A 24,795-nucleotide genomic window follows, 5' to 3' on the forward strand; every position below is an offset into this window, starting at 1 on the left:
GTTAATTGCTTAACTGGGGGGAGCAGATATTGGAAGGTTTTTTACCTTAATGCAAAGAATGCACTGAGGTAAACAACCTATAATTGTCACTCGAGGGAGATTTACTAAAGCTGGTTGACTCAGAACCTCGTGCACCTGTGCATGGTAGCCAATCCGCTTCTAACCTCAGCTTGTTCAATTAAGCTTTAGCAATAAAACCTGGAAGCTGATTGGTTTTCATGCAGAAGTGCACAAGACTCTGAGTGAACCAGCTCTAGTAAATAAACCCCTATATATCTGCAATACATACACATCTACCCATATTTTATCCCTTTAAAACATACCAAGTACAGAGAAAAAAAAATATGTTCCAAGAATAGTATGTGCTTTGACAATCTTAACTGACATGATATATGATGCCCCCACCATCTCCAAGTCCTCCTTGTGCATAGACAGAGCACAGGAAGTTGTCAATTGTCAACTAACAAGATTGCTAGCAAAAATCAACAGATATTTTTGGCACTTGACAGATAACAAAAAAATTTTCATTGGAATACTTGACAGACCAAAATACATTGTAAAGATTTACAAATGTCCCCATCCAAACAGGGTGGATGGAGGAATCCTCCCGGCCTAGACATTGGAGATTTACTTAAACTGGAGCGCTCAAAGTACAGCTGTGCAAAGTAGCCAATCAGCTTGTTCAATTAAGCTTTGACAATAAACCTGGAAATGGATCGATTTCTATGCAGAACTGCACCACATTTTGCACTCTCCAGTTTTAGTAAATCTCCCCCACTGTATTCAGACAGTTGCACCTGCAGAATACACCGGTCAGTGGCTGCTTCCCAACGTGTCCCTGTGAAAGACGAGCAACTTCTGTCAAGTGGGGACTGGTCGCACACGGATCAAAATTCAGCCAGTTCCTGCTGAAGTGGCTGAATTTCGATCAGCGTATGGCTAGCTTTAGGGTTAACTTTCACTTTAAGCAGGTATATTCAATACATTTCTGTTTATAGGGTAGTCTTATGTTTATTACAATCACAACCACTACCTTCCTGTGATACCTTAGAGAGATTGTGACACTGAACCAAAAAATAAGGCGCAAAGGTCACTGGGAGAAGATATTCTTACTTCCCCTTTCTCTAAGTAAATGTGTTTCTGTACCTATGTATCCCAGAACTTCCTGTCTTTTGACACCCTGACAAGATGTTGGGATAAATCGGACACAAACACTGGTTTTATTACTAATTTAACTACCCCAATTAAAGCTGACCGTACATGAAAATGCAAAGTTGATTTGTGTTGTAGATCCCCCCTATGTGGAAACAGTATCCCATACCCACACAACACCCAAATGTGTACTATAGTCTGTAATTGCCTATAAAATAAATTCCGCAAACATGAGAGATCCGGATTATTTTTATTTTAAGAAATTTAGATCCTTGAAGGGTACAGCATCTGAGAAAAAAAAAAAAAAAGAAGAGGTTGTTAGAATGTTTTGGAAGGCAGCCAATTTGGCACATTTTCACATAAGCAAGATACATTGTAAATCTGCAAGTTCCCTATGGCTTGCTGACACTTGCCAAAAACTTTCATAGCTTTTATTACATCCAAGGGACTGACCATGACTTAATATACCAGACATTATCACTCAAAAACTTAAATCAGAAATTGTTGCCTTGCTCTGTACGTTGGCCACATATATCAATTTGCATATTTTATTTTATTTTTTTTTACAGAGCAGCCCTGATCCTCTTCTTTTTGGGTCCCCTGCGCTGGTGCTCTTGGCCCCTCTCTCTTGCCGAGTGCCCCCATAGTAAGCAGCTTTCTATGAGGGCTCCCAAGCCACTGCTGTGTGCCCCGCCTCTGCTCTTTCCTCATTGGCTCACTGGTTGTGATTGATATTAGTGGGAGCCAATGGCTTCTGCTGCTGTCTCAGGCAATGAGGAGGAAGAGTCCCTGGAGAGCTTCTGCTCTCGTGCACATCACTGCATCTAGATGGGGCCCAGGAAAGTACTAGGGGAGCTGCTGCACACACAAGTTGTTTTACCTTCATGCATAGAATGCATTAAGTAAAAAAACCTTAAGCCTTTGCAAACACTTGAAAAATTATATAATCCCAACATTTAATATTCCAGATATGTGCCTGCTGTAGCATGCACTTGTATGAGAATGTATTGTGTTCTCTTTGTATTGCTTCCTTTGTGTGAATTCCCTGGTGTTCCTGCCAGTCCCCCTGCTTTCCTATTAAATGATTACACTTGGAAGGAGAGCACAACATGGTCAGTTTTCTAGCTGTGCTGGGAGCTAATCCAATGATCCGACGTGTCCTGACACAACACGCATCCCCACCCTCTCCATTCCTGCACAGCCATTTATTGATCACAAAAAAAAAAACAAAAACAAACACACAGAAAAAAGGTATTTATTTTTTCCTTTGATCTTTTCACAAATGTTTAAGCTTTCATTTGTTTTAAACGGAATGGGTTGTTTTTCAAGATGAGAGTTTACATATACTTTACAGCGATTGTAAACACTCACCTTGTAAAACAACCCAGTTTAAAATAAAAATAAAAGGCAAAACATTAGTGTATAGATATGAAATTAAACACCTCCCCCGCCCCACCTTTTATTAAATAAGTGATCACATTCTCTCTGTTCTCAGCGGCCTAAGAGCTAGGGGAGGAAAAGCACACGGAACCTCCCTGTGAATGAACAGCATAACAGATTTCAAGGGGCTATAAAGCTAGTATTATTCAGCACATGACATACATTGAAAAAAAATTGCCATTTAAACTCCCAAGCTTGAAATTTCAGGAACTCACCACACGGATTCTTTGTCCAATGGCTTTGGCAGGCAAGTTGGAGCGGAACTTAGCACGGACCATGCCACTGTTGCCATGAGCTCTGGTCACCTTCCCCCAGATCACACGAGTTTTATTCGGTTTACCACCTGGGGTCACTGTGTTACTAAAAACAACAAACAAAAATTAGGTTACGTAGCAATAAAGAAAAGGAATTAGAAAAATTGGCTGTATAACTTCTTCTCACTTTTATAGCCATAGCAAAAGGCACACAAGCTCCAAGAGCTGGAAGTAGTACAGTGGCGATAGACAGCGGAAAGCAAGACTGCACTGGGGCAAGTGGTTGTTTTCTTATGATGGGGTGGGGGGTGCCACTTGGGCACATACTGAAACAATGAAAAATAAGAGCCAGTTTATGTCTACAGAAATGTGAGGAGCAGGGTTGCACTATTGTAGACCTGAAAATGCTAGTTGCCTGGCTCCAATACTCTAAAACTTCAAGACAAGCATGCAGATCAAAAAGCTGGAGATAAGCCAGTTATTTGGAGAAAAATCCTTCTGTGTTTTTGGGTCACTGACCCACAGCTAGACAAGTAGCATTTTCAGAAGTAAGCAATGGCAGCCACAGCCACCAAGTCTTCTCTCTCTCATGTTTGATCCATGCAATTAGTTTTTAGCAAGTCTAATGAATTGCAGCCACAACTGTCCATCTTGTGAAACATTCCGCCAGTTTCAACTGCGACAGTGAGAATTGTACACATCCTTATTTCCCCAGCACTGCTATAGGCTTGTCATTTCAGGCAGTGCTGGTGATCAGGTCAACACTAATGTACACCCTTTAAAAGGCATAGTTTTTATATATATATATAAAAAAAAAAAAAAAAAAAACAGATTACACAACAATTTCAATAATTATCCCTTCCTTTCTCATTCAAGTTGCATGCACTCTACTACAACGCTTTCTAACCATTACAATGAACACAAAGCTTGGAGGTAGAGATCATGATGTAATCCACCCACCTCAGCCAGTCACAGGAAATACGGATGCATTAATACAGGTTTTTTTTTTTTTTTTTTTTAAATCGGCAAATACAGATACTTTCGGTCAGATTTGCGTTAATGGATGCAAACTGCACCGCAAAGAATAGCAAGCGATTTCAACAGAAATGCGATTCCAAATCGCATGCAGTTTACCCCACTGCTCCTGTGTGAACCATGGATTGTCATCGCCTGAGTTCACACAGAAGCAGTGCAGGGAGGTTTCCCACAGCATAGAGTGGGCAAGTGGGGATGTGTACTATGGAGGCAGATGCTCCATATTCTCAGTGGTAGGAGAGGAGAGAAAGCAGCAAGGGATTTCAAATCCCCACCGCTTTCTCTCCTCTCCTTGCAGGGATGACAGTTCCGCCTAGATGACTTGGCCAGAAGCACTGTTGTCACAGCTCAAATTCACACAGGAGCTGTGCAGGAAACCAATGCCAAGTCCCAGTGGTAGGAGGAGAGAAAGTGGCAAATCCTCACCACTTTCTTTCCTCTCCTTGCAGGGATGAGTTTAGGCTAGAGGGCCGTTGATTGGTCAGCACTGTCGCATGGATGGTGCTGTCCAATCAGATGCAGTCTAGCCTGAACGGTCATTGCTTCAAGGAGAGAAAACTGCTTCACATTTCTAGGGATTTGAAATCCCCATGGCTTTCTCTTATTGCAGCGATGACAGTAGGGGCCAGAAGGCATCTGATTGATCAGCACCATCCATGAGAAGGTGCTGACCAATCAATCAACAGCCCTCTAACCAGAACGGTCATTTCTGGAAGGAGAGGAAAGAAAGTGGTGGGGATTTCAAATCCCTGCCACTTTCTCTCTTCTACCACTGATGCTCAGCATTGGATGCCTGCAGGGAGGTTTCCCACACCACTCCTGTGTTAACGTGGGCTATTACAAGCCCAGGTTCACACAGGAGCAGTGGGGAAACCGCATGCGATTTGGACAGGAAACACATTCCTGTTCAAATCACATGCTAATCTTTGCGGTGCAATTTGCATCCATTAACGCAAATTGCACGAGTACTCATGAAAATACTCGGTATCGGCACCGATATTGGCACTTCCTTAACAGGAAACCTTGTACTTTATTGAAATAAAAAATTACCAGGCTTCTCCTAAATGGTGGGGATGCAACACAACTCTATATCGGTAGGTGGAAGGGAACTCTGTAGTGCTGCTGCCAGAACACAGCACCATCTACTGTATGTAGTACAAACTACTAGAGTGTATTAGAGCACAAGCAGCGGCCAGTTTGTTCTGGAAAGCAATTTTAATTTGTTTAGTGCAAGCTGACTCAAACTATTTAAATAAAAAGTGAATTCCACATTCCTCAGAATTTTAAAGATCATACAAAGTTGACTCCATAAGGATTATGCCTCATAAGATAAACACATCAGTAATTAGATTAGAATTGAACAGAGATCACATGCTTCTGTCTGAAAATGTCTACACAATGTGTCCAAGTATGAAGCAGATGTTCAGAGATTGGTAACAAATATCCTTAAAATCCAATTTGGGTATTTTAGACCAAGTGCTACATTATATAACTCTAGCGGGCTGTGTCTGGCTTTAACACCCAATTCCTTATCTGTGTATTTGTTCCAACTCAGTGAAGCCAAAGCAACAATATGACAGCAAGGAATGTCATCTCCTTTATTTCTATCAGGAAAGACTCACTTAAAATACAGGGGGTAATGACCTTTCTGCAGCTTTATTTAGAAATGCTAACCAGAAATCCTTAATGTAAAACATTAGGTAGATAAGTAGCAGATAAAATCAGGTTGATTAGTGCTATCCTAACATCACCATCTCACCTAAAGTCATTAAATTACTTAAACCAGGAATACAATTAATAGAAAAACCAAAAGCAACTTTAACTAGTAGCCGACCGCGGATAGCCGAATGACGGCTGCACTGCGGCCGGCCAGTTCTGAGTGGACGTCATATGACGTCCCCCCAGAACACGCTCTCCTGCGCGCCCCAGGGGGCGCGCACCCGGCGATCTCCGTGATCGCTGTGTCCTACAAACACAGCTGATCACGTGATGTGGTAAAAGGCCAATCACAGCGGCCTTTTACCACCTGATCAGCGGTGTGCAATGACACGCTGATCAGAGGGAAATGCAAGTGCCGGTTCTCGGCTGCACTTTCCTCACGCTGTCAGATCGTGAGGAAAGTACTGCCGAGAACCGGCAGTTGTCAGAGCGGGGATCGGCACCGATCATCAGGGCACTGATGATCAGTGCCCTGATGATTGGTGCCCAGCAGTGCCACCCGCAAGTTCCACCCACCTGTGCCCTGCAGTGCGCCCACTAGCTCCGCCCACCTGTGCTCAGCAGTGCACCCACCTGTGCCCAGCAGTGCACCAACCTGTGCCACTCTGCAATTTCACACACCTGTGCCCACCCACCTGTGCCCACCCACCTGTGCCCACCCAGCAGTGCCCACCCAGCAGTGCCCACCCAGCAGTGCTGCCAGTCAGTGCCCAGAGGTTGTGCCAGTCAGTGCCGCCAGTCAGTGCCCAGCAGTGATGCCAGTCAGTGCCGTCTATCAGTACCCATCATCAGTGTCACCTATCAGTGCTGCATATTAGTGCCGCCTATCTGTGCCACCTCATTAGTACTGCCTATCAGTGCCCTTTAGTGCTGCCTATCAGTGCCCATCAGTGCCGCCTCATCAACGCACATCAGCGAAGGAGAAAAATTACCTGTTTGAAAAATTTTATAATAGAAACAAAGAAACTTTTTTTTTTTTCAAATTTTTGGCAATTTTTTATTTATAGCGCAAAAAGTAAAGCGCCCAGTGGCGATTAAATACCACCAAAAGAAAGCTCTATTTGGGAGAAAAAAATGATCAAAATTTCATATGGGTACAATGTTGCATGACCGCGCAATTGTCAAAGTGCGGCAGCGCTGAAAGCTGAAAATTGGCCTGGTAAATAAGGGGGTATAAGTGCCTGGTAGGCAAGTGGTTAAACACTTTAAGACATTACATGCCAATGTGGAATGCCAAACAAAGCAAACAAAAAACCCCAGAAACTTCAACAGCAATTTTCACATTTGTTTGTGAGAATATCAGTTAATTGAAACAATGTAAAGCTAAAGTCTTCTTATCCTTTGACAGCCACAGACAGCGACACTTCTATTTGGATTTAGAGGTACCATGGTGATGATACGTGATCAGCCCTGACCCTAGCCACTGCAGGGCTTGAAGGTTTCATTGAGTGTTAACATAGGTGCACTAAAAGATAAGATATCAGACATGCCTTAAGACTCCATTCACACTTGCTGAAATGCAAAGTTGCACAAACTTTCGACTTTACACTCTCTGGACCAAAGTCATCAAAAGTTGCATCAAAGTAGTGAAAGCACCTTTTCAAAGTCACACACTGATTTGAACAGGTGCCATTGAAAAGAATGGGCTGCGAGCTGTCATGCTACTTTGTGCGTGACAAGTTGCACAAGTGTGGCTGGAGCGTTAATGTTGCTTACACTGCATATGGGCTAGCAGGTAGAATGTAAATAAAAACACTGCAGAAAACACCAACCACTGTAAGCACCCATCCGTGTTAACTGCCACTTTTGCTGGTCAGCTTGGTCTGTTAAAGTTAAAAAATGACAGACTTACTGGATGGATCATCAGATGACAAAGAAGAAAAAAAAAAATTTAACCTGATGCGTTGTATAACTAGCACTGTGTCCTAGAAACACATATGTGCATTAACTGAAATGCAAAGTATACTAAAAAAACAAAAAACAAGAAGATGCAGAACCCCCTTCTCTCCCCCCAAAACTTAACTTTGGAATTACATGGGAGTTAACAAGCCTCCTATGAGTATACAGAGTGACAGGTTCTCTTTATGGAGACCTCGGGCTCCATTAAACCCCGATGCACCACTGCATTCAGCCCAAACAGGTCAGAACACAGACTTTGGATAGATTTGACAGCAGAATCAGAAATAGCAGAAACATTTTCCCTTCTCTCCATCCTAAAACTGGGGCTGGAATTTCAAGGGCCCCTTAGAAACATGAAGGTGCAGAGGTGCCACCTGTCTGCCTTCACAGTTGCCCAAATCACTTTGAATAAAAAGCTGGACCCCTGATAACCGCTTCTCGTCCACCCTATAGCAGCAATACTGCTACAGGGCAGCACGGGTGCACAAAGTCACGTGCATATATATATGTGGATTTTTCACTTCCAGGCAGGGGGCGCGAGTGTGCGCCCTGCCCGAGGCGCTATTCGCGGCATCAGTTGTCAATCACTGGGTCCCGGCCAATGATTAATTGCTGGCACCCGGTGATCGAGGAGGATTACCGACGGAGGGTGAGAACTGTAAGTAAACAATACAGTTCTCTCCCGTCAGCTCCTGTACACTACTATGCATGACTATGCATAGCAGTGTGCTTACAGTAAAGCGCACACACAGTAAAACAGCACACACTTAACCCTTTGATCGCCCCATGTTAACCCCTTCTTGCCCAGTGCCATTAGTACAGTGTCAGTACTTTTTATTAGCACTGATCACTGTATTGGTGTCACTGGGGATGTCAGAGACACAGAGTTCCCCCCGTGTCAGAATGCCCGCCGCAGTCCCACTGTAAGTCACTGATCGCCACCATAACTAGTAAATATTTGAAAGAAAGAAAAAAAAATCCCAGTATATACACACCATCATATGTAAGCGCTATAAAACTTTCACGTAAATCAATTAATTTACACATATTAGGATTTCTTTTTTCATTTAGCAAAGACATGTAGCAGAATACATTTTGGCCTAAATTTATGAGAAAATCTGATTTACATTTTTTTACTGGACATGTTTAACAGCAAAAAAAATATTGTTTTTCCTCAAAATTGTCGGTCGGTTTTTTTTATCGAGCAAAAAATAAAATACGCACAGGTGATTAAATAGCACCGAAATAAAGCTCTATTACTGGGGGGGTGGGTGGGGGGAAGGCCGTAAATTTTATTTGGGTGCAGCGTTGCATGACCACGCAATTGTCAGGTAAAGTAACACAGCGTTGTAATGCAAAAATGGCCTGGTCAGGAAGGGGGGGGGGGGGGGGTAAATCCTCTGGAGGGCAAGTGCTTAAAATAAATGTAAACAAACTTTCAGCTTAGAGAGTGTTTACAGCCTGTTACTGACATGCTGACGTACTTGCATCTTCTGCAGTGAACGGGTTATAGCCAGAGACATTTAATATTGCGGCAATAGAATTGGTGTGCACTAAAAACAAACTGCAGCAAATCTCAAACACTCCAATTCTATTTGGTAGGCTGCAACTCTGTACAGCACTGAAACCACATTCATCCTTCTGAATGACAAAGATTACCACTGTGTAAAGCTAGCCATACACACAGCCAGGGGTGGACTAACCATTTGGAAACTCGGGAACTGCCCAAGGGCCCAGGGTCAGTAGGGGGCCCCCATGAGATGCCCTTGGTACCTTTTTCATAGGCTTTTTTGAGTTTGGGCAAGGACACAGGGGCCCCATGATCCCCTATTGCCCAGGGGCTCCATGAGTTGTCAGTCCGCCCCTGCACACAGCTATATTTCCCTTGCTGAGCCCATGGGTTGAATGAGAGAAAATCAACTGATACCTCCATCCATGCTAAACAGTGTGGGTGGAGAGAACTCCATTGCTGGCTATTGTATTTAGCTGATGCAGCACCTGTAACTGACTGAATACTTTAACATTTGATTGGCTGTAGTCACTGTTTGGCCCACAATTTACCACCCAGCTCCTATGCATTTTCAAATTGTGTCGAGCCAGATAGTGCTGACAGGGCCACCTACAGCTCCAATTTCAACCAATTTCACAGGAATCGTCTGAATTTTTTTTTTTTTTAAATAATCATTACAAATTGGCATTCTTTGTTCTTGAATATGCCAAATATCAGAAATCAAAACCAAGGTGGAGGATAGCCATGCGCACATTTGTGATTTAGTAGAAAAGACAAGTTGGCGGTGTTCTACAAACCCTTTTCAAATCCAATTAGGGCTGCTGCTGCAGAAACAGTATAGCAGTCACCCAATATTACACTAGAATTGTGTCCTCCTGCAGGTGGAATACTCACTTTTTTGCTTTGTACACATAGGCGCATCTCTTGCCCAGGTAGAAGTCTGTTTCATCTCGGGCGTAGACCCCTTCGATTTTCAGCAGAGCCGTGTGTTCCCGCTGATTTCGGAGGCCTCTCTTGTAGCCAGCAAAGGTTGCTTTACACCACAGTCTAGAATGGAAATGACATCAGTACAAATATGGTTGTACACATACAACCCCCCAAAATCGTAAATGTCCTGCTGTACAAACCTGCCAGACATTCTGTACTGTTAATGTCCAGATGCAGACAGAACTGGAAAAAAAAAAAACAAAGTCAGGGTCTACACATCACTAGCACATGGTTCAAATCACATACTGGATACGATGACATTACAAATTCAGGGTCAGTTCACACTACAGAAACGCACTTCAGATGCATTTTTGCTTATAGTTTACACTGCATTCCGGTCCATTTTGCGGTGTTCCAATAAAGCTCTGTGCAGAAAATAGCAGCAAGTTATACTTTTTTTTTTCCTGCACGATAACTAACTGCACTAGGGCCATTGGAACACATGGAAAACAATGTGCATGCATTTTTTTATCAGAAAAAAAAAAAAAGCACTGGACTGCCTCTGGTGTGAACCAAAATAAAATAAAAGCATGCGGTGTTTTCTCCATGTGTTCCAATGGCGCTAGTTCACACCAGGGCAGCTAGTTCCAGAGATTTCTAGTGCAAAAAAAAAAAAAAAGAACATCCTGCTTCTTTTCTGCACAGATCCATACTGAAAAATGTACCAAGATGGAGCATGGTGTGAACTCTAAGCGAAAATGCCCCCGGAGTGCGTTTTTGTGGTGTGAACTGGCCCTGAGGCTCGGTTCACACTCCACAACTTAGGAGACCCCAAGTAGCATGACATGTAAAATCCATGTTAGTCAATGAAAGCCATCTTAATTAGTACTTCTAACATTGCCCCAACTTTAAAAAAGGTTCCTACTTCAAAGCGACTTCTATCCGACTTGCGTCCATAGACTTTAATAAGTTGCCTCCAAGTCGGATGCTCACCTATAGTGATGTGATTTGGATCCCACCTTATAGGAAGATTACCCAGGAAGTCGCATCAAAGCAAGACTCAAGTCACCAAGAAATGGCCTGGCCAGGGCGCAGTAGTGTGAACAGAGACTTAATGATGTGTGTCAGTCACACTGCTACCTGGCTTGTAAGGCATGTTCACACTAGTGGTTGGGGGACAAACACCCCCTTTAGCTGCAGATCCTGCAGGGTGAACACACTGCAGCCACAATACTTTGCTTTACGACAGGATATGTACTCCCTGTTGCTTTCAAGTGCAATGAACGTGGTTACAGCATGCTAGTGCAGCGATCAAGGAGTGGTTCTACAACACCATCTGTCAAATGTTCCCTGAAGAGTGACCTGAATGCAGTTGCCAAAAGCTTGTACTGTTGATACACTGATGAGGGGCACACTGTACACCTTAGCTGCTGTTGTGCTATATGCTGGGTATCCAGTGTCCCCCTGTGCCTGTAAGCAGTGGGTTCCCTCCAGGCTCACATACACAGGTACCCTATGGGACATACAACGACACCGTTACATACAAAGGGGCTGAAGGGACCAAGCCTTTGCTTTGGGGACAATAAGCATGCAGCCAGAATTGCCATTTAATAACAAGTTAAAAAAAACTTTATTTAACACAATACAAAGCAGACAGAAGCGGTCTTGTAAGAGCACTGAGCAGGGTGTAACAGAGAATGATATCAGGAGACACATGGCTCCAGCTCACAGCCCAGCCTAGGCCGCACACCGTCCAATCAGCTCACACACCGCGAATAAGCCGGCGCCAACACCTCAGGAAGACACGTCCGCCGGCCCTGGAACCATACAATCCACCCAGTATCTCCGCCATCCCGCCACATCTAACCCACACATACTCCTTTATCGGTGACCCGAAGGAGGTGCCCCGTCCCCCCGCCGGTATTAAATGAACACCCTAACGATTAACCATTGAAACCCGCCATAGAAACAGACATAGTCTCCTCTCACCCGCACTGGATTCCAAGATGGAGGAAAAGGAAGGGCCAGAGCGCGGCACGCTGGGAAATTAGAAGCGCCCTCTACGTGAGGTGGCCAAAGTGATGCCTTTGCGAACTGTACACAGTGAAGGAAAAATAACTGGGCAGGAATGTTGCCGCAGGTTCACGCGTGGAAAAATAGTGCCGGGAATGTGAAAAAAGGAGAAAATTCGTTATTACAAAACAGCCGTTTAGGTGTCTGAACTACTCCGAGGACCCCTGGGGCGGAGCCTTGTATCCATGGATACCGTTTGGCGTTGTGTGCTGTGAGGAGTTCTAGTCAGGTAGTTGTAGCGTGCAGGTGAGTGAGCTCTGTGTGGGTCGAAGAGACCGGGGCGGGGGGCCATTGTCCACTATGGGGCCATGGAGGGGCAAGAGACGCCTCTGTGCCACTTACAGTAATAGGATTAAAGTAGAACTGGGCACAAAACTTTTTTTCATTTTGGATAAAGAGAGTCACCGCTTACACTGCTGCAATTTGCATGCGATTGCAGCGCGATTTTTGAAGACTTTATTGTGACGTGTGAAGATTTTCAACAATTTCTTGTATTTTGCAGTGTGATTTCCATTATATTCTATGTATGTGAAATCACAACACAACTGCATGAAAAGTATTGCAAGAACCGCTTTAGAAATTGCGCTGCAGCAAATTGCAAATGTTAAGACACTGACATTCATTAGATGCGATTTCAATTCACAAATCGCACCTGAACTCACACTGGTGTGACCGGGCACTAATGCCTAGGGTTTATTTATTTCAGGTACTTATATAGCGCTGTCAATTTACGCAGCACTTTACATATATATATATTGAACATTCACATCAGTCCCTAACCCTAAAGGGGTGTACAATCTAAGGTACCTAACTCACATTCATACACATATTAGGGACAATTTAGACAGGATCCAATTAACCTTCCAGCATGTCTTTGGAGTGTGGGAGGAAACTAGAGCACCCGGAGGAAACCCACGCAAGCACAGGGAGAACATGCAAACTCCATGCAGAAGGTGCCATGGGAATTGAACCCATGACCCATTTACTGCAAGGCAGACATGCTAACCACTAAGCCACTGTGCCGCCCAGTGTCAGGGTTGCAGCATCATCTTCTTAAAACTGAGCACATGTTATTTACACAGGTTCTGTGCCTACCTACTTGCCTACTGGGCACTTTTACTCCCTTCCTGTCCAGGACAATTTTCAGCTATGAACACTCTCACACTTTGAATGACAATTGCGTGGTCATGCAACACTGTACCCAAATTAAATTTTTATAATTTTTTTCACACAAATAGAGATTTCTTTTGGTGGTATTTAATCACCACTGGGTGTTTCATTTTTTGCACTATAAACAAAAAAAAGCAAAAAATTCGAAAAAAAAGTTTTTCTTTGTTTCTACTATAACATTTTGCAAGCAGGTAATTTTTCTCCTTCACTGATGTGTGTTGATGAGGCTGCACTGATGGGCACCGATAGGCTGCACTGATGAGGTGACACTGCTTGGCAGCACTGGTGAGAGGCACTGCTGGGCAGCACTGCAGGGCACTGATCATCAGGGCACTGATCATCAGTGCCGATCTGCTCTGTGACAGCTGCCGGTTATCGGCAGTACTTTCCTCATGTTGTGACAGCATGAGGAAAGTGCTGCTGATAATTGGCAACTGTATTTACTCCATGATCTGCAGTGTCATTGGGCACTGCTGATCACATGGTAAAAGGCCTCCGTGATTGGCCTTTTACCTCATCAGCTGTGTCCATAGGACATAGTGATCACGGAGATCGCCAGGTGCACACTGCTGGTGGTGGGCAGGAGGGCGCGTTCTGGTAGGACGTCTTATGATGCCCTCCTAGAACTGGATAACTAGTATCACATGGTAAAAGGCCGCCATGATTGGCCTTTTACCTCATTACGTGATCAGCTGTGTCCATAGGACACAGTGATCACGGAGATCTCCAGGTGCACACCACTGGTGGTGCGCGGGAGGGCGCGTTCTGGTAGGACGTCTTATGACGCCCTCCTAGAACTGGATAACTGCACTGTAGCCATGATTTGGCTATAGCGCGGTTAGCAAGTGGTTAAGGTGGTAATTAAACTCACTTTAATAATAAATAAAACAGTGTAGCGCTAGCACAAAAAACTAAACAGTGATAACCACAATCAATAGAAAATAAACATGGAATAAAAAGAAAATAAATGACTACAAGTGCACTACAATCAATCCCCCTAAAACCACACTTGAGGGATCCAATATAAATAAATGAATAAGTGCAACACGTGAATACCTTCACTTTTGAAACATAAGCAGTGCAAATGGCGTTAAGTGTCATCAACGCACACAAAATAGGTGAATGTCACTAATGAGTGTATAAACTGCAAAACAAATAATGAATTAAAGTTCCAAAAAACAACACATATGATGATGCTCCAACTTCACTCTCATGCAAATGGTGATGTGTGAGTGATCAGTAGGTGATTATCCTCCAGTGGCCAAATTGCCTCCTTTTCTATTGATTGTGGTTATCATATGTAGTTTCTTGTGCTAGCGCTACACTGTTTTATTTATTGTTTATACACTTATTGGGTATAAGGTTAGTGTCAGCAGCTTTAAGGTTAGGACTCCATTTAAGCACAGGAGGATCCTCTTTATTCAATTAAACTCACTTAGTGTCTTATCTACATTAAGGTGTCCTTTTATCATGTAGCTGTAAATGACCACTGGTCAGTTCTCCTGCATTCTCAGAGTTGACAGTTCTCCTCTGAATGCCTTTTTATGAAGCGGTGTAAATCACTTCTCCGAATGAAGGGAGAAGCGATCTACAAACGCTTTCAATGCTGGAAAATGGCTGCTTTTATTATAATCTCTCAAGATTACAGTAAGAGATCAGTCAAACACCGTTTTACTAAGCAGCGGTAAATTATCGCTGCTTCGTTTGTGGTTCCTCCGATTCTCCAGCTCTGGGCTGGAGAATCTGGAAGGAGACCACAGATCACTAGTGAAGGGCTGACATCGCTCCTTCATATACTGGCCATCTGTGTGCTGAGATGATCAGCGGAGAACATGTTCTCCGCTGATCATCTCTGTTTCCTAAACCACTAATGATCGGAGATCAGCAACGATCCCCAGGATCACCGCTGATCTCTGTTTCACAAAAGGAAACCTAAATTAGCCCCAGAAACTGTGTAATTAATATGTGTTCGGTTTTAAAGAGATGAGGTGGCAACCCCAGTAATGCCTAGTATGTGTGAATCGGACAAAAACCGTTTTCGGAGCGTTCGTCCGATTATCTGATCTTTAGTACACAGCTTTCGAGAGCCAATCATGACAGTTCATGCCAAAATATCCGAAGGCACAAGTGCAAAAATATTTCTCATAAAAACAAATGATTTTTGTGTAGCATAGTATTTGTATGAAAACAATCAAGTGACCAAGACAGTGCATGCTTGGAAATAAAAGAATACATTACAATACATCACTTCCAAAGTTCTATCCTGTCTTATGAGAATTTTTGTAACTTTAGTAACCTCTTCATTTTCAACATGGGACTAGCATGCAAAAAAAACCACAATCGTTTGTCTGATATTCTCATGTGTACGAGGCTTAAGGGAGGTTATAACCCCTGTCAGATTTGTAATGTCATCTGTGTCCCATTGGGGAGATTTCCCTTCACTTCCTGCCCCATAGCCAAAACACGAAGTGTGAGGAAATCCCTATTTGCCAGAGACCTAGTGTCACCATAGGAAGATTTTCACGGTATTCCAGTTCTGGTTACAATCCAAAATGTTGGGATTTTCTACCATTTACACTCGGTGATACTGGAAAACAGTAGGTATGAGCTCAGCTATGTTCGGGCATGTATACGTGTGGCTACTAAGCAGGGAATGTCTTGGCTGCTTTTGATTGATGGTGCACAGTGACAGCTTTCTGGCAGGATAAGCTAAAGCTGGCCATACATGGGTTTAATTCCAAAAGAATTTTCTTTCGAAAATCTTTTCTAAGAGTTTTCGAGTGACCATTGAATTTGAGTGATCGGGCATGTTGGAAATTGTTTGAAAAATGAATGAATTCCTAATCAATGATGGCCACGAAAATTATTTTCTGTAGCAAAATGAGGTGAAATTAAAGGCTTGGTTGGTCAAATTTCGATTAATGGTGGCACTATCTGATTACAAAATGCACCAAATTTCCGATTTTCTAAAGAAAATTGGTTCGGAATTCAACCCATATATGGCCTGCATAAGGTGGGTTTGGACTAGGATCTGAACACACTTCAGCTCATCCCTGATAAACAGGACAAACAGAAGGGGTGAATTTCATTAATGGCAGAGACAGCAATAAAAACTGACAGGTGTTCTAATCACTCTCCACTGTAGCAGAAAAAAAGTGCATTTTCTTTATGCCAAATCAGCAATGCCATTACACAAGTTCTATGGATTGTCACCCCAGCCCTGCAAAATCATTTTAAAAACAATGGGTTCAATTCCCGAAACAGTATTTACCACTTTGAAGGCTAAGTTCACCTTTAAAAAAACCAAACAAAAAAACACTTTTTTTTTCTTTGCAGATAAAAAAATAATCGCATTTAATTTTTTTTTTTTGTAGCCTACAAAACATTGCACAAGCAATCAGCAGATTGCCGATACCATGTAAGACTCCTGCAGACTGTAAAGCAGGCCATAGATGTGGGGACAATCGGCCGTTTTTGTTTTTTTTTAAAGTCGGAAATCGGTCGTTCAGACGGCCGACGTTGCCACTAATTTAAAAAAAAAGTTGGCGGGTTTTAGTCCCGTCTACGGCCGTCAATTAATATAATAGCGGTGTCCCTGCATAGAGACCCGCTATTATATTTGACAGAAGAAATAGATTATGAAGAAGAAGAAGAAAAACAACATTGTATCTGTTTGTACTTGAATAGAAACATCTGTATCCGAAATGCATACAAATAGATACAATGTTGCAACTTTTTTTCTTCTCCATCTTCTTCTGCAAAATCTATTTCATCTACTCCTCTTTTCGTCTATTCTTCTTTTTGATATTCTATTTCTTCTTCTCCTGCAAAATCTATTTCTTCTTTTTCTTCATAGTCAATTTATTGTGAAATCGGCCAGAAAGGCCGATTTGAGCATAAATTACAACGAAAATCGGCCGATCTAACAAATCATCCCAGGATTTTCCACCTTGGACGATTTTCAAAATCTCTTAAAATTAAGAAAAATGGCCGACATTTTTCCCTACTAACGGTACGAATATCGGCCAATTTTTTTTTTTATTGGCCGATAATTCGGCAAGAAAATCAGAAGTCTATGGCCGCCTTAAGTGTAGATGTCTGCTTGTACCTCTTATGGGCAGGCAGTTTCAAAGTGACAGCAAGCATCAATAAAGTGCCATAGCACTCAACAGCGCTGTGGTAGTTCATTGAGAACTACAAGCTGACAACTGAAAAGGATGTCAGTATTTGTAGTTGATTCATTCACAGAACTCTGTGAATGAATGACAAGGCTGTGTGCAGAGTCTTGCACAGCCACACTCTTTTCAAAAAGTGACAGCTAGTACGGGGAACTTAATGCTCTCACATAGAGTGCTTGGCTTGTCGAGCCGTTTGCAGGAGTGGGAACATGATACATATAAAAAGGAGTGGAACATGTAGCATGTTCCCAAAGGTGAACTTTTCTTTTAAGATCAGAGTTAAAATAGTTCATAGCGTATTTCACAATTTTTTTTTGTAATTCACAAAAAAAAAAGCTACAAAAATGAGCCATGCGATATTTCATCTAAATGTGAGGCATTTATCTCATGAGACCATTCATTATTTTATCTCATGATGTCATATTTAGTAGCATGGATACAGTGGAGGGGGATTAGAACACATTAGTTGCTTGACATGCATTGCCCTTCTATGTGCTCCTTACTGCAAGGCCAGTTATAGATTGGGGCAGTTACCATTTTTTTGTACTGTTGATATACTGATGAGGGGCACACTGTACACCTTAGCTGCTGTTGTGCTATATGCTGGGTATCCAGTGCCCCGCTGTGCCTTTAAAGAGGAGTGGGTTCCCTTCAGACTCACCTGCTACGGTTGCCACCTCGTCCCTTTAAAACCGAACACATGATTTACACAGGTTCTGAGGTGAATGTATGGTTCAATAATTTTTTATTATCGTTACAACAACAATATAACACAGTCCAATTTACCCATGCAGGGGAGACAGACAATCCAGTCAAACATACATGGGTAGTAAAATGTGCAACAACCATTTTTAACAAGGTGGGAGCCAAAGAATGACCACATGGATGATACCATTGGTCTGTATGTACTTCTTGGGTCCACAGGCCCGAATGGATATCTCACATGAATAACTAAACAAGGAGTGTAAAAAGGGGGATCAACATATGATCCCACAAGAAGTTAGAAAGAAAAAAGGAGAAGAAGGTGGAGAAAGAAGGGAGGTCAGAGAAGGGTAGAAAGGGGTAGGTCCTGCAGGCTAAGAGAGTTTCATCCAGTATTAGAGCCCAGACTTGTCGGATGCAGTGCAGGGAGGGCCATCAGTGCAGCATAGGGCGGTATAGGGACCACCAAGGCATCCAAAGTTTTAAAAATTTAGCATGATTGTTGTGTAAGATGCGAGACATCTTTTCATTAACCATCAAGGTGGTCAGCATGCTCCGAATCGCCACAAAGGACACCGACGGTGACTTCCAAGCCCAAGCTATGACCCTCTTTGCAGCAATGAATCTATAGGTTGCAAGTTTCTGTTGATGAGAAGATAAGCCTGGGATAGGGCAATGCAACAGAGCCAATTTTGCATCTTTGCGTATTGAAACATGAAATAGTGTGTGAAGGAGGCCATACACCTGAGACCAGAATCCAATCAACCGTGGGCACGACCACCAGGTATGAAGCACATACACCCCCCCCCCCCCCCGTTGGCCACAGCCTCTGAAACACCTATCACCACAAGAGAGGTCCAAACCTGCAATACGACCTGGAACCCAGTACCATCTCAGGAGGATCCTGTAGGCTGCCTCCAGAGTGGTAGTATTGAATGAACATTTGGCTATGGACAACCAGGCCCTACTCTAGTCCTCAGGATCAATGGAGTACCCCAAGTTTCGCTCACAACTGAATTTATAAGGGGTGGAGGGGGAGCTAGTGACCGCATTCAAGGAGGAACAGATTGAAGAAATAATGCCCGAAGCCCTAGGGGAGTGCTGGCAGATGCATTCAAAGGCCGTAGAGCGATACGGAAAGGTAGTGTTATGCCTCAGGGAGGTCACACAGTGTCGAAGCTGTACATAGCGAAAAAATTCCACAGGAGGGGAGTTATAAGTCTCTTGGATAGAGGACCACGAGGGTAATACTCGGGAGGTACAAAAATTGCGGACCTGAGAGAAACCGCGGGCAGACCACTACGTTAACGCTGTGGGCTGTTCTAGGCCTGGAGGAAAGAGGGGATTGTTGAGAGAGAGGAGAGGCAAACAAGGAGACATGAGATTACCTGAATAATGTACGGAGTCCCAGATGCGCAGGCTGTGGATCATTGGAGGGCCAAGAGGGGCGGGATGAAGCTTATGGTGCAGCCAAAGTATTCTGAGGCTAATTTAATGCAGACAAACCCCAAGTGAGTTTAATTGCCACCTTAATCAGCCACAGAACCTGTGTCATTCATGTGTTTGGTTTTAAAGGGATGAGGTGGCAACCCTATCACCTGCCTTCAGTCTATCCGTTATTATGCATGTTCTTGTACTGCGCAGGTTCTCAAAATTTATAGAGTTGGACTGCAGAAAATATTGCGGTGCCGTGAAGAGGCTCTGCAGCTTATGCAATTATTTGCAAATGTGTGCAAACTAAACCCCTGTTTGTAACATAAACTGTTAGACAGGATAATTCAGTTTGTTGCAGGCTGGTTGGTAAGTTGAGCTGGGAATTTTTCTTTGTTGTTGTTTGACGTGTCGCCCTTCTATGTGCTTCTTACTTCAAAGGACAGTTATAGATTGAGGCAAGTTGCCATTTTTTTCTCCAAATGTCTTCCAGGACAGCCCCTTGAGGTGTAGAGCTCCTCCCTCTGGGACAGGAAACATGTAAGCCCAATGGTTTAACCACTTCCAGTCCGGACACTTTTACCCCCTTCCTGACCAGGGAAATTTTCAGCTTTCAGCGCTATCACACTTTGAATGACAATTGCGCAGTCATACAACACTCTACCCATATGAATTTTTTACCATACTAGAAACCATTGAATCTAGAGATTTAGCCACAGCGGTTACCACCATATTTAATCAACTACTACAGCAACCTAAAGACACTCATATTGAGTTGGGCCATGTACATCGAACTATGGGACCCAGGAACCCTGATCCATTTTTTGTTTGTGATACTCTGTGCAGGGTTCACTGCTTCAAGGTCAAGGACACCATTATGCGTGCAGCTAGCACGCAAGATTCCATCCTATTCAATTAAGTGCCGTTGATGCTTCTCCCTGACCTCTCCCGCCAGACTCTGGCCATGCGCTGGGCCCTGCGTCCTCTCACTCAGATGTTGCAGGAGAGGCATATTTGCTACCAGTGCGATTCCCGTTTCAACTCAACGCCTCACAGAACGGCAAATCTGCTCAATTCCGCACTCGCGGGGACTTGCCCACATTTCTTGGTGTGTTCGTGCTTCCTCAGGTATCCCTGCCAGACTGGCCCTTTCAGCTCCCGACCCCAGGCCTTCAATTTCCTTCTTCCTGACAGAGGTCTGATTGAAAGAAGAAGAAACGTTCCAGATCCTCCTCCCAGAAGATCCCAGAGGGCTGATCCCCTATCCACGTAAATTGGGAGTTTTTTTCCGTTCTTCTTTTTCCTACAGTTTTCATGCGTCCTGTTGGTTGCTCTAGTTGGATCTGTGACCTATACTTGTGTCTGTTGTCTTTCGGGCCCTGGGAACTATGGCTTGAGGCTCATTCCTGGGTTCCGCCACCGCCGTTTGCCGTGGCGTGGGGGGGACGCCTTCGGTCATAGTCTCAGGGCTTTGGGCCCTCTCACTATTTGATTTGTTTATACCCTGTCAGTGTTGGGTTATGTATATGTCTATTTGTCGGGGGAGGGGGCTTGTTTTTTCATGCCTGTTTGAGGGTTTACTAAACACATTTTGTAGAGGGGGGTTATCATCATCTGAGGGTGGCCTCACTCAAGGTTATCATTTGCCTGTGGGAGGCCTGGGTCTGGATCGGATACATGCGTCTCTGACATTCCCCATCTAGGCCTTCAGTGTACTGCGTAGTATCACACTGTATGTTATTTCGACAGCTTGCCTGTCTATTTGTCTCTTCTTCTCATTCTCCTCCTTTTTCTGTTCTTCCTTTCTTGGCTTTTTATCCTTTTCCCACTAGTTTTTTATTTAATTCTCTTCCTCCCTCTTACTGTTCTTTTCTCCTCTTTCTCCGGGGGATGGGGGTGGCTGGGCAGAGCTCTGTCGGTGACGCACTTTTTTCCTGTTTGCTCTGTCGCTGACAAATATGACTCCGATTAAGTTTTCTTCTATTAATTGCAGGGGCTTTAACACTCTGGAGAAGCGGAGCCAGATGCTCTACCATTTCCATAAACCTGGATCGCAGATATTGCTCTTCCAGGAGGCTCAGTGGTATCCCAGTCCTCCGCAACCATTCCTACACTCAGTGGTATCATAGTACTAATCCACAGGCCAGGTCTAGGGGGGTGTCGGTGGTCTTTCATCATACCTTCGACCCAGAGGTCTTGGACTCACTAGTTCAGCTGGTCGCTACCTCTTCCCCAAATTGAAATACAATGAAAATTGTATTTATAGTGGCAAACGTTTACGCTCCCAATCAAGATCAGGCTCCATTTCTCGCGGTGGTCCTCTCTAAACTGTCTGCTTTTGGGGTTCCCTGTTTCATTGTTGGAGGGGAATTCAACATAGCAGTCTCTCCCAGGGGCGGACTGACCATTTGGAAACTCGGGCACTGCCCGAGGGCCCGGGGTCAGTAGGGGGCCCCATAAGATGCCCCTGGTACCTTTTTCATAGGCTTGTTTGAGTTTGGGCAAGGACACAGGGGCCCCATGATCCCCTATTGCCCAGGGGCCCCTTGAGTTGTCAGTCCGCCCCTGGTCTCTCCAGACCTAGACACTTCCGCGGGTAAATCTTCTCTCTCCTCATCAGTCTTATCTCAAGTTCAGTCACGTTTGCATTAATTACACTTAGTGGACGTTTGCTGTAGCCAACATTCCTCAGAACGAGACTATAGTTTTTATTCCTCAGTTGTATGGACTATTTCTTTGTTTCACAGTCTTTTCTAGATTGTCCGACTTCATCCTCTCTCGGTCATTTCTTATGATCAGACCACGCCCCAATCCATCTTACGATTCAGGATCGATCATCGTCTATGTATCGCGGAAGTCACGAACACTATCCAAGACTTTGTTTTTGATCACACATTGGATACTACTGGCCCTCTGACTCAATGGGAGACCCTTAAATTTGTTCTTAGAGGGGTTCTTATTAAACATGGCTCTCGCTTAAAAAAGGCTCAGACGGAGATGTGTTGACTATTTTCACTGATAGTGCGTTTAGAATCTTCCCACAAACGCACATTGAACCAGGTGCTCGCGGTACATTTATCTAACACTCGTAGAGAGTTACTTCAACTTTTAGATTCTTCCTACCTTGTTGCACGTGCCAAAGCACTCAATACTCATTACTTCCTAGCTAATAAATGTGGAATACACCTGGTGCGTGTACTCCACCATCAACCGTCTCGTCGTCCGATCCAGCATATCAAGGCGCCTGACAATACTAAACTCTACCACAGTAAAGGAATCTCTTCCACGTTTGAACATTATTATTCTTAACTTTATAATTTATCTTTGGCGAATCTTGATACTCCTCCCTTTCGGCTATGTCCCAGTACATTGCGGAGATGGCGTTGCGTAATCTGGATGCCCAGGACGCATTGGATCTAGAGGAGAGTATAAAGGACAGTTTTAACCTTCATCATATCAAATGAACCTTAAAGTATACGTGTTCTGTATATAAAATGAGAATTTAAATCTTTGTATTTTGTCATTGTCTTCTCAGGAGCTGAAACACTGTAAAAAGGTCCAGAACATGATGTCCTTGCCAATGATGGATGTGCTGCGGGTATGCACAGTGCTGGAGGACAGTTTGGATCAGCTCTCAATTCTAGGCTTTATCATGCCTGTCTCATATCATGGACAAAGTGATGTAAGTGGCAAGATGGTCTTTAATTGATATTTCTTTTTAGGGGCAGAGCACTCACAAGCGTTTTCATTGTAAATTAAAGTATGCAAATACCTAACTGAGCAGAGATGGGCAAGATAACAGGTGAATATCCTTTCATCTATTAGAACTGCAAACAGCAAAAGCTTTTGTGTAACCTTAACGTAGCTTCATCTCCTCCTTTACTGAAGTGTCTGAAAATTGAAAAGCTGAAATTAGCTAAAAAAGAAAAAAAAAAAGTTCTACTACTTTAGTCCTGTTACTTACCGTTAATAAAGTTTGTCCCACGTTTTGCAGGCAGCTGTATTTTCACTGCAAGGATGTCTGTCTGCTTCCTGTCTCTGAACCTTTGACACTACAGTGGCTAACCGCTTTAAATCTTTAGGCAGCACAGCAGTACAGATTGTCTGCCGAGGACACGCCCCCTCCTTCCTGCACCTTTGAGAATAGTTCTTTCATTGATTACACTGCTTGGAACACAATCAGCGAATAGGGCAGAGTTTGTTTAGTCACATGATTCTTTCCCTCATTCACAGATCATGTTACAAAGAGGGTAATCAATGAATGTTGTTTTCCAAATGGAGGAGGAAGGAGGGGGCTTGCCTATGCCAAACCCATCTGTACTGCTGTTTTGTCTGAAGACCCAAAGCTGTTAACCATTGCAGCACCAGAGGTTTTGAGACGAGATGAGGACAGGCATCCCTGCAGTGGATATTTCTCAAGGATCCAGACACCCGTACAACATCCTTCACTACAGATACTGTAAGTGATGTGACTAAAGCTGTAGGTGTAGTAGCAGTTTTGGCAAACCAGAGAACTTCGGACTCGGACTTGAGGACTACAACTGATTTATCAAAAACAGTGTTGTTTTGACTCAACAGATGGCTTATGCTCTCATCTGCTAAGTGACTTATAGAAAACTTCTTACAAGCGTATATACCAATTATTACATCACAAGGCATACATTTCTTCTTTCACTTTCTATTACTATCAAAAGGCTTTCTAAACTCTGCAGAATAACCTTGGCCAGCAGCTGCAGATAAGGGTCCCAGCTACGAGGTGGTACAACATAATACTCACAGGAAATAAGGGAGGGGGGAAGATGAGCCAAAAACCTTGCAAGCAGATACTGTTAGAAATGTTACAGTTTAAAGGGGAACACTACAATATCTGGGTGCTACCACATTCGCCCTTTGATGCTATCGTAGCGAAAGTTTGAGTGAGATAAAGCATCACCAATTGACCGCTGATCACCCAAATAATAAGGGACTAAGGGCAGTCTAACTGATCTTGAACAACTAGGGGTTGATATTTCCACGTGGCCATTACATGGATTGCAGCCTTCGTGTTGAACAGCTGGATAAGCTAGGCAAGGACTGAAGGCTAGCGTCATAATTTTTCTCTCCCCATGTTTCCCATGCTGTACAACTCCACTGGGGACAGTAATTCCAGAATTCATCATTGCAGCCAGTTCCTTGCTTCCCTGAGCAAATGTACTTATCATTTGCCAGGTACTCCCTCTCCCATTCTAACCGCCCGCCCCCCGCAACCTTTCCTGGGGGAATAGTTTAGATTAATAGCAGAGCATACATTAACATACATCAAAGA

At 43.6% G+C, this 24,795-nt stretch overlaps 2 protein-coding genes across 3 annotated transcripts in view; one reads left to right on the forward strand and one right to left on the reverse strand.

The window, feature by feature from the left end:
- Positions 1-1,383: 1,383 nt before the first annotated feature.
- RPL35A (ribosomal protein L35a) lies at positions 1,384-12,035 on the reverse strand. The gene is made up of 5 exons (XM_089685443.1): positions 11,926-12,035; positions 10,137-10,179; positions 9,904-10,056; positions 2,808-2,952; positions 1,384-1,440 (listed from the first exon to the last, which is right to left on the reverse strand). Exons 2-5 carry the CDS (start codon positions 10,145-10,147, stop codon positions 1,417-1,419), a joined length of 333 nt encoding a protein of 110 aa, XP_089541569.1. The 5' UTR covers positions 10,148-10,179; positions 11,926-12,035; the 3' UTR covers positions 1,384-1,416.
- Positions 12,036-12,066: 31 nt separating this feature from the next.
- DRC9 (dynein regulatory complex subunit 9) overlaps positions 12,067-24,795 on the forward strand; it is a 38,961-nt gene continuing 26,232 nt past the window's right edge. For both annotated transcript variants that reach the window (XM_089685440.1, XM_089685442.1), the window contains exons 1-2: positions 12,067-12,255; positions 23,026-23,172. In XM_089685440.1, coding sequence (XP_089541566.1) covers positions 23,056-23,172 — 117 coding nt within the window. In that variant the 5' untranslated portion in view covers positions 12,067-12,255; positions 23,026-23,055. The remainder of the gene's footprint in view (positions 12,256-23,025; positions 23,173-24,795) is intronic.

Source organism: Staurois parvus, unplaced genomic scaffold, assembly GCF_062004578.1.
Source record: "Staurois parvus isolate SC_StPar_1 unplaced genomic scaffold, SC_StPar_1.0 ptg000376l, whole genome shotgun sequence".
NCBI classification, from domain to species: domain Eukaryota; kingdom Metazoa; phylum Chordata; class Amphibia; order Anura; family Ranidae; genus Staurois; species Staurois parvus.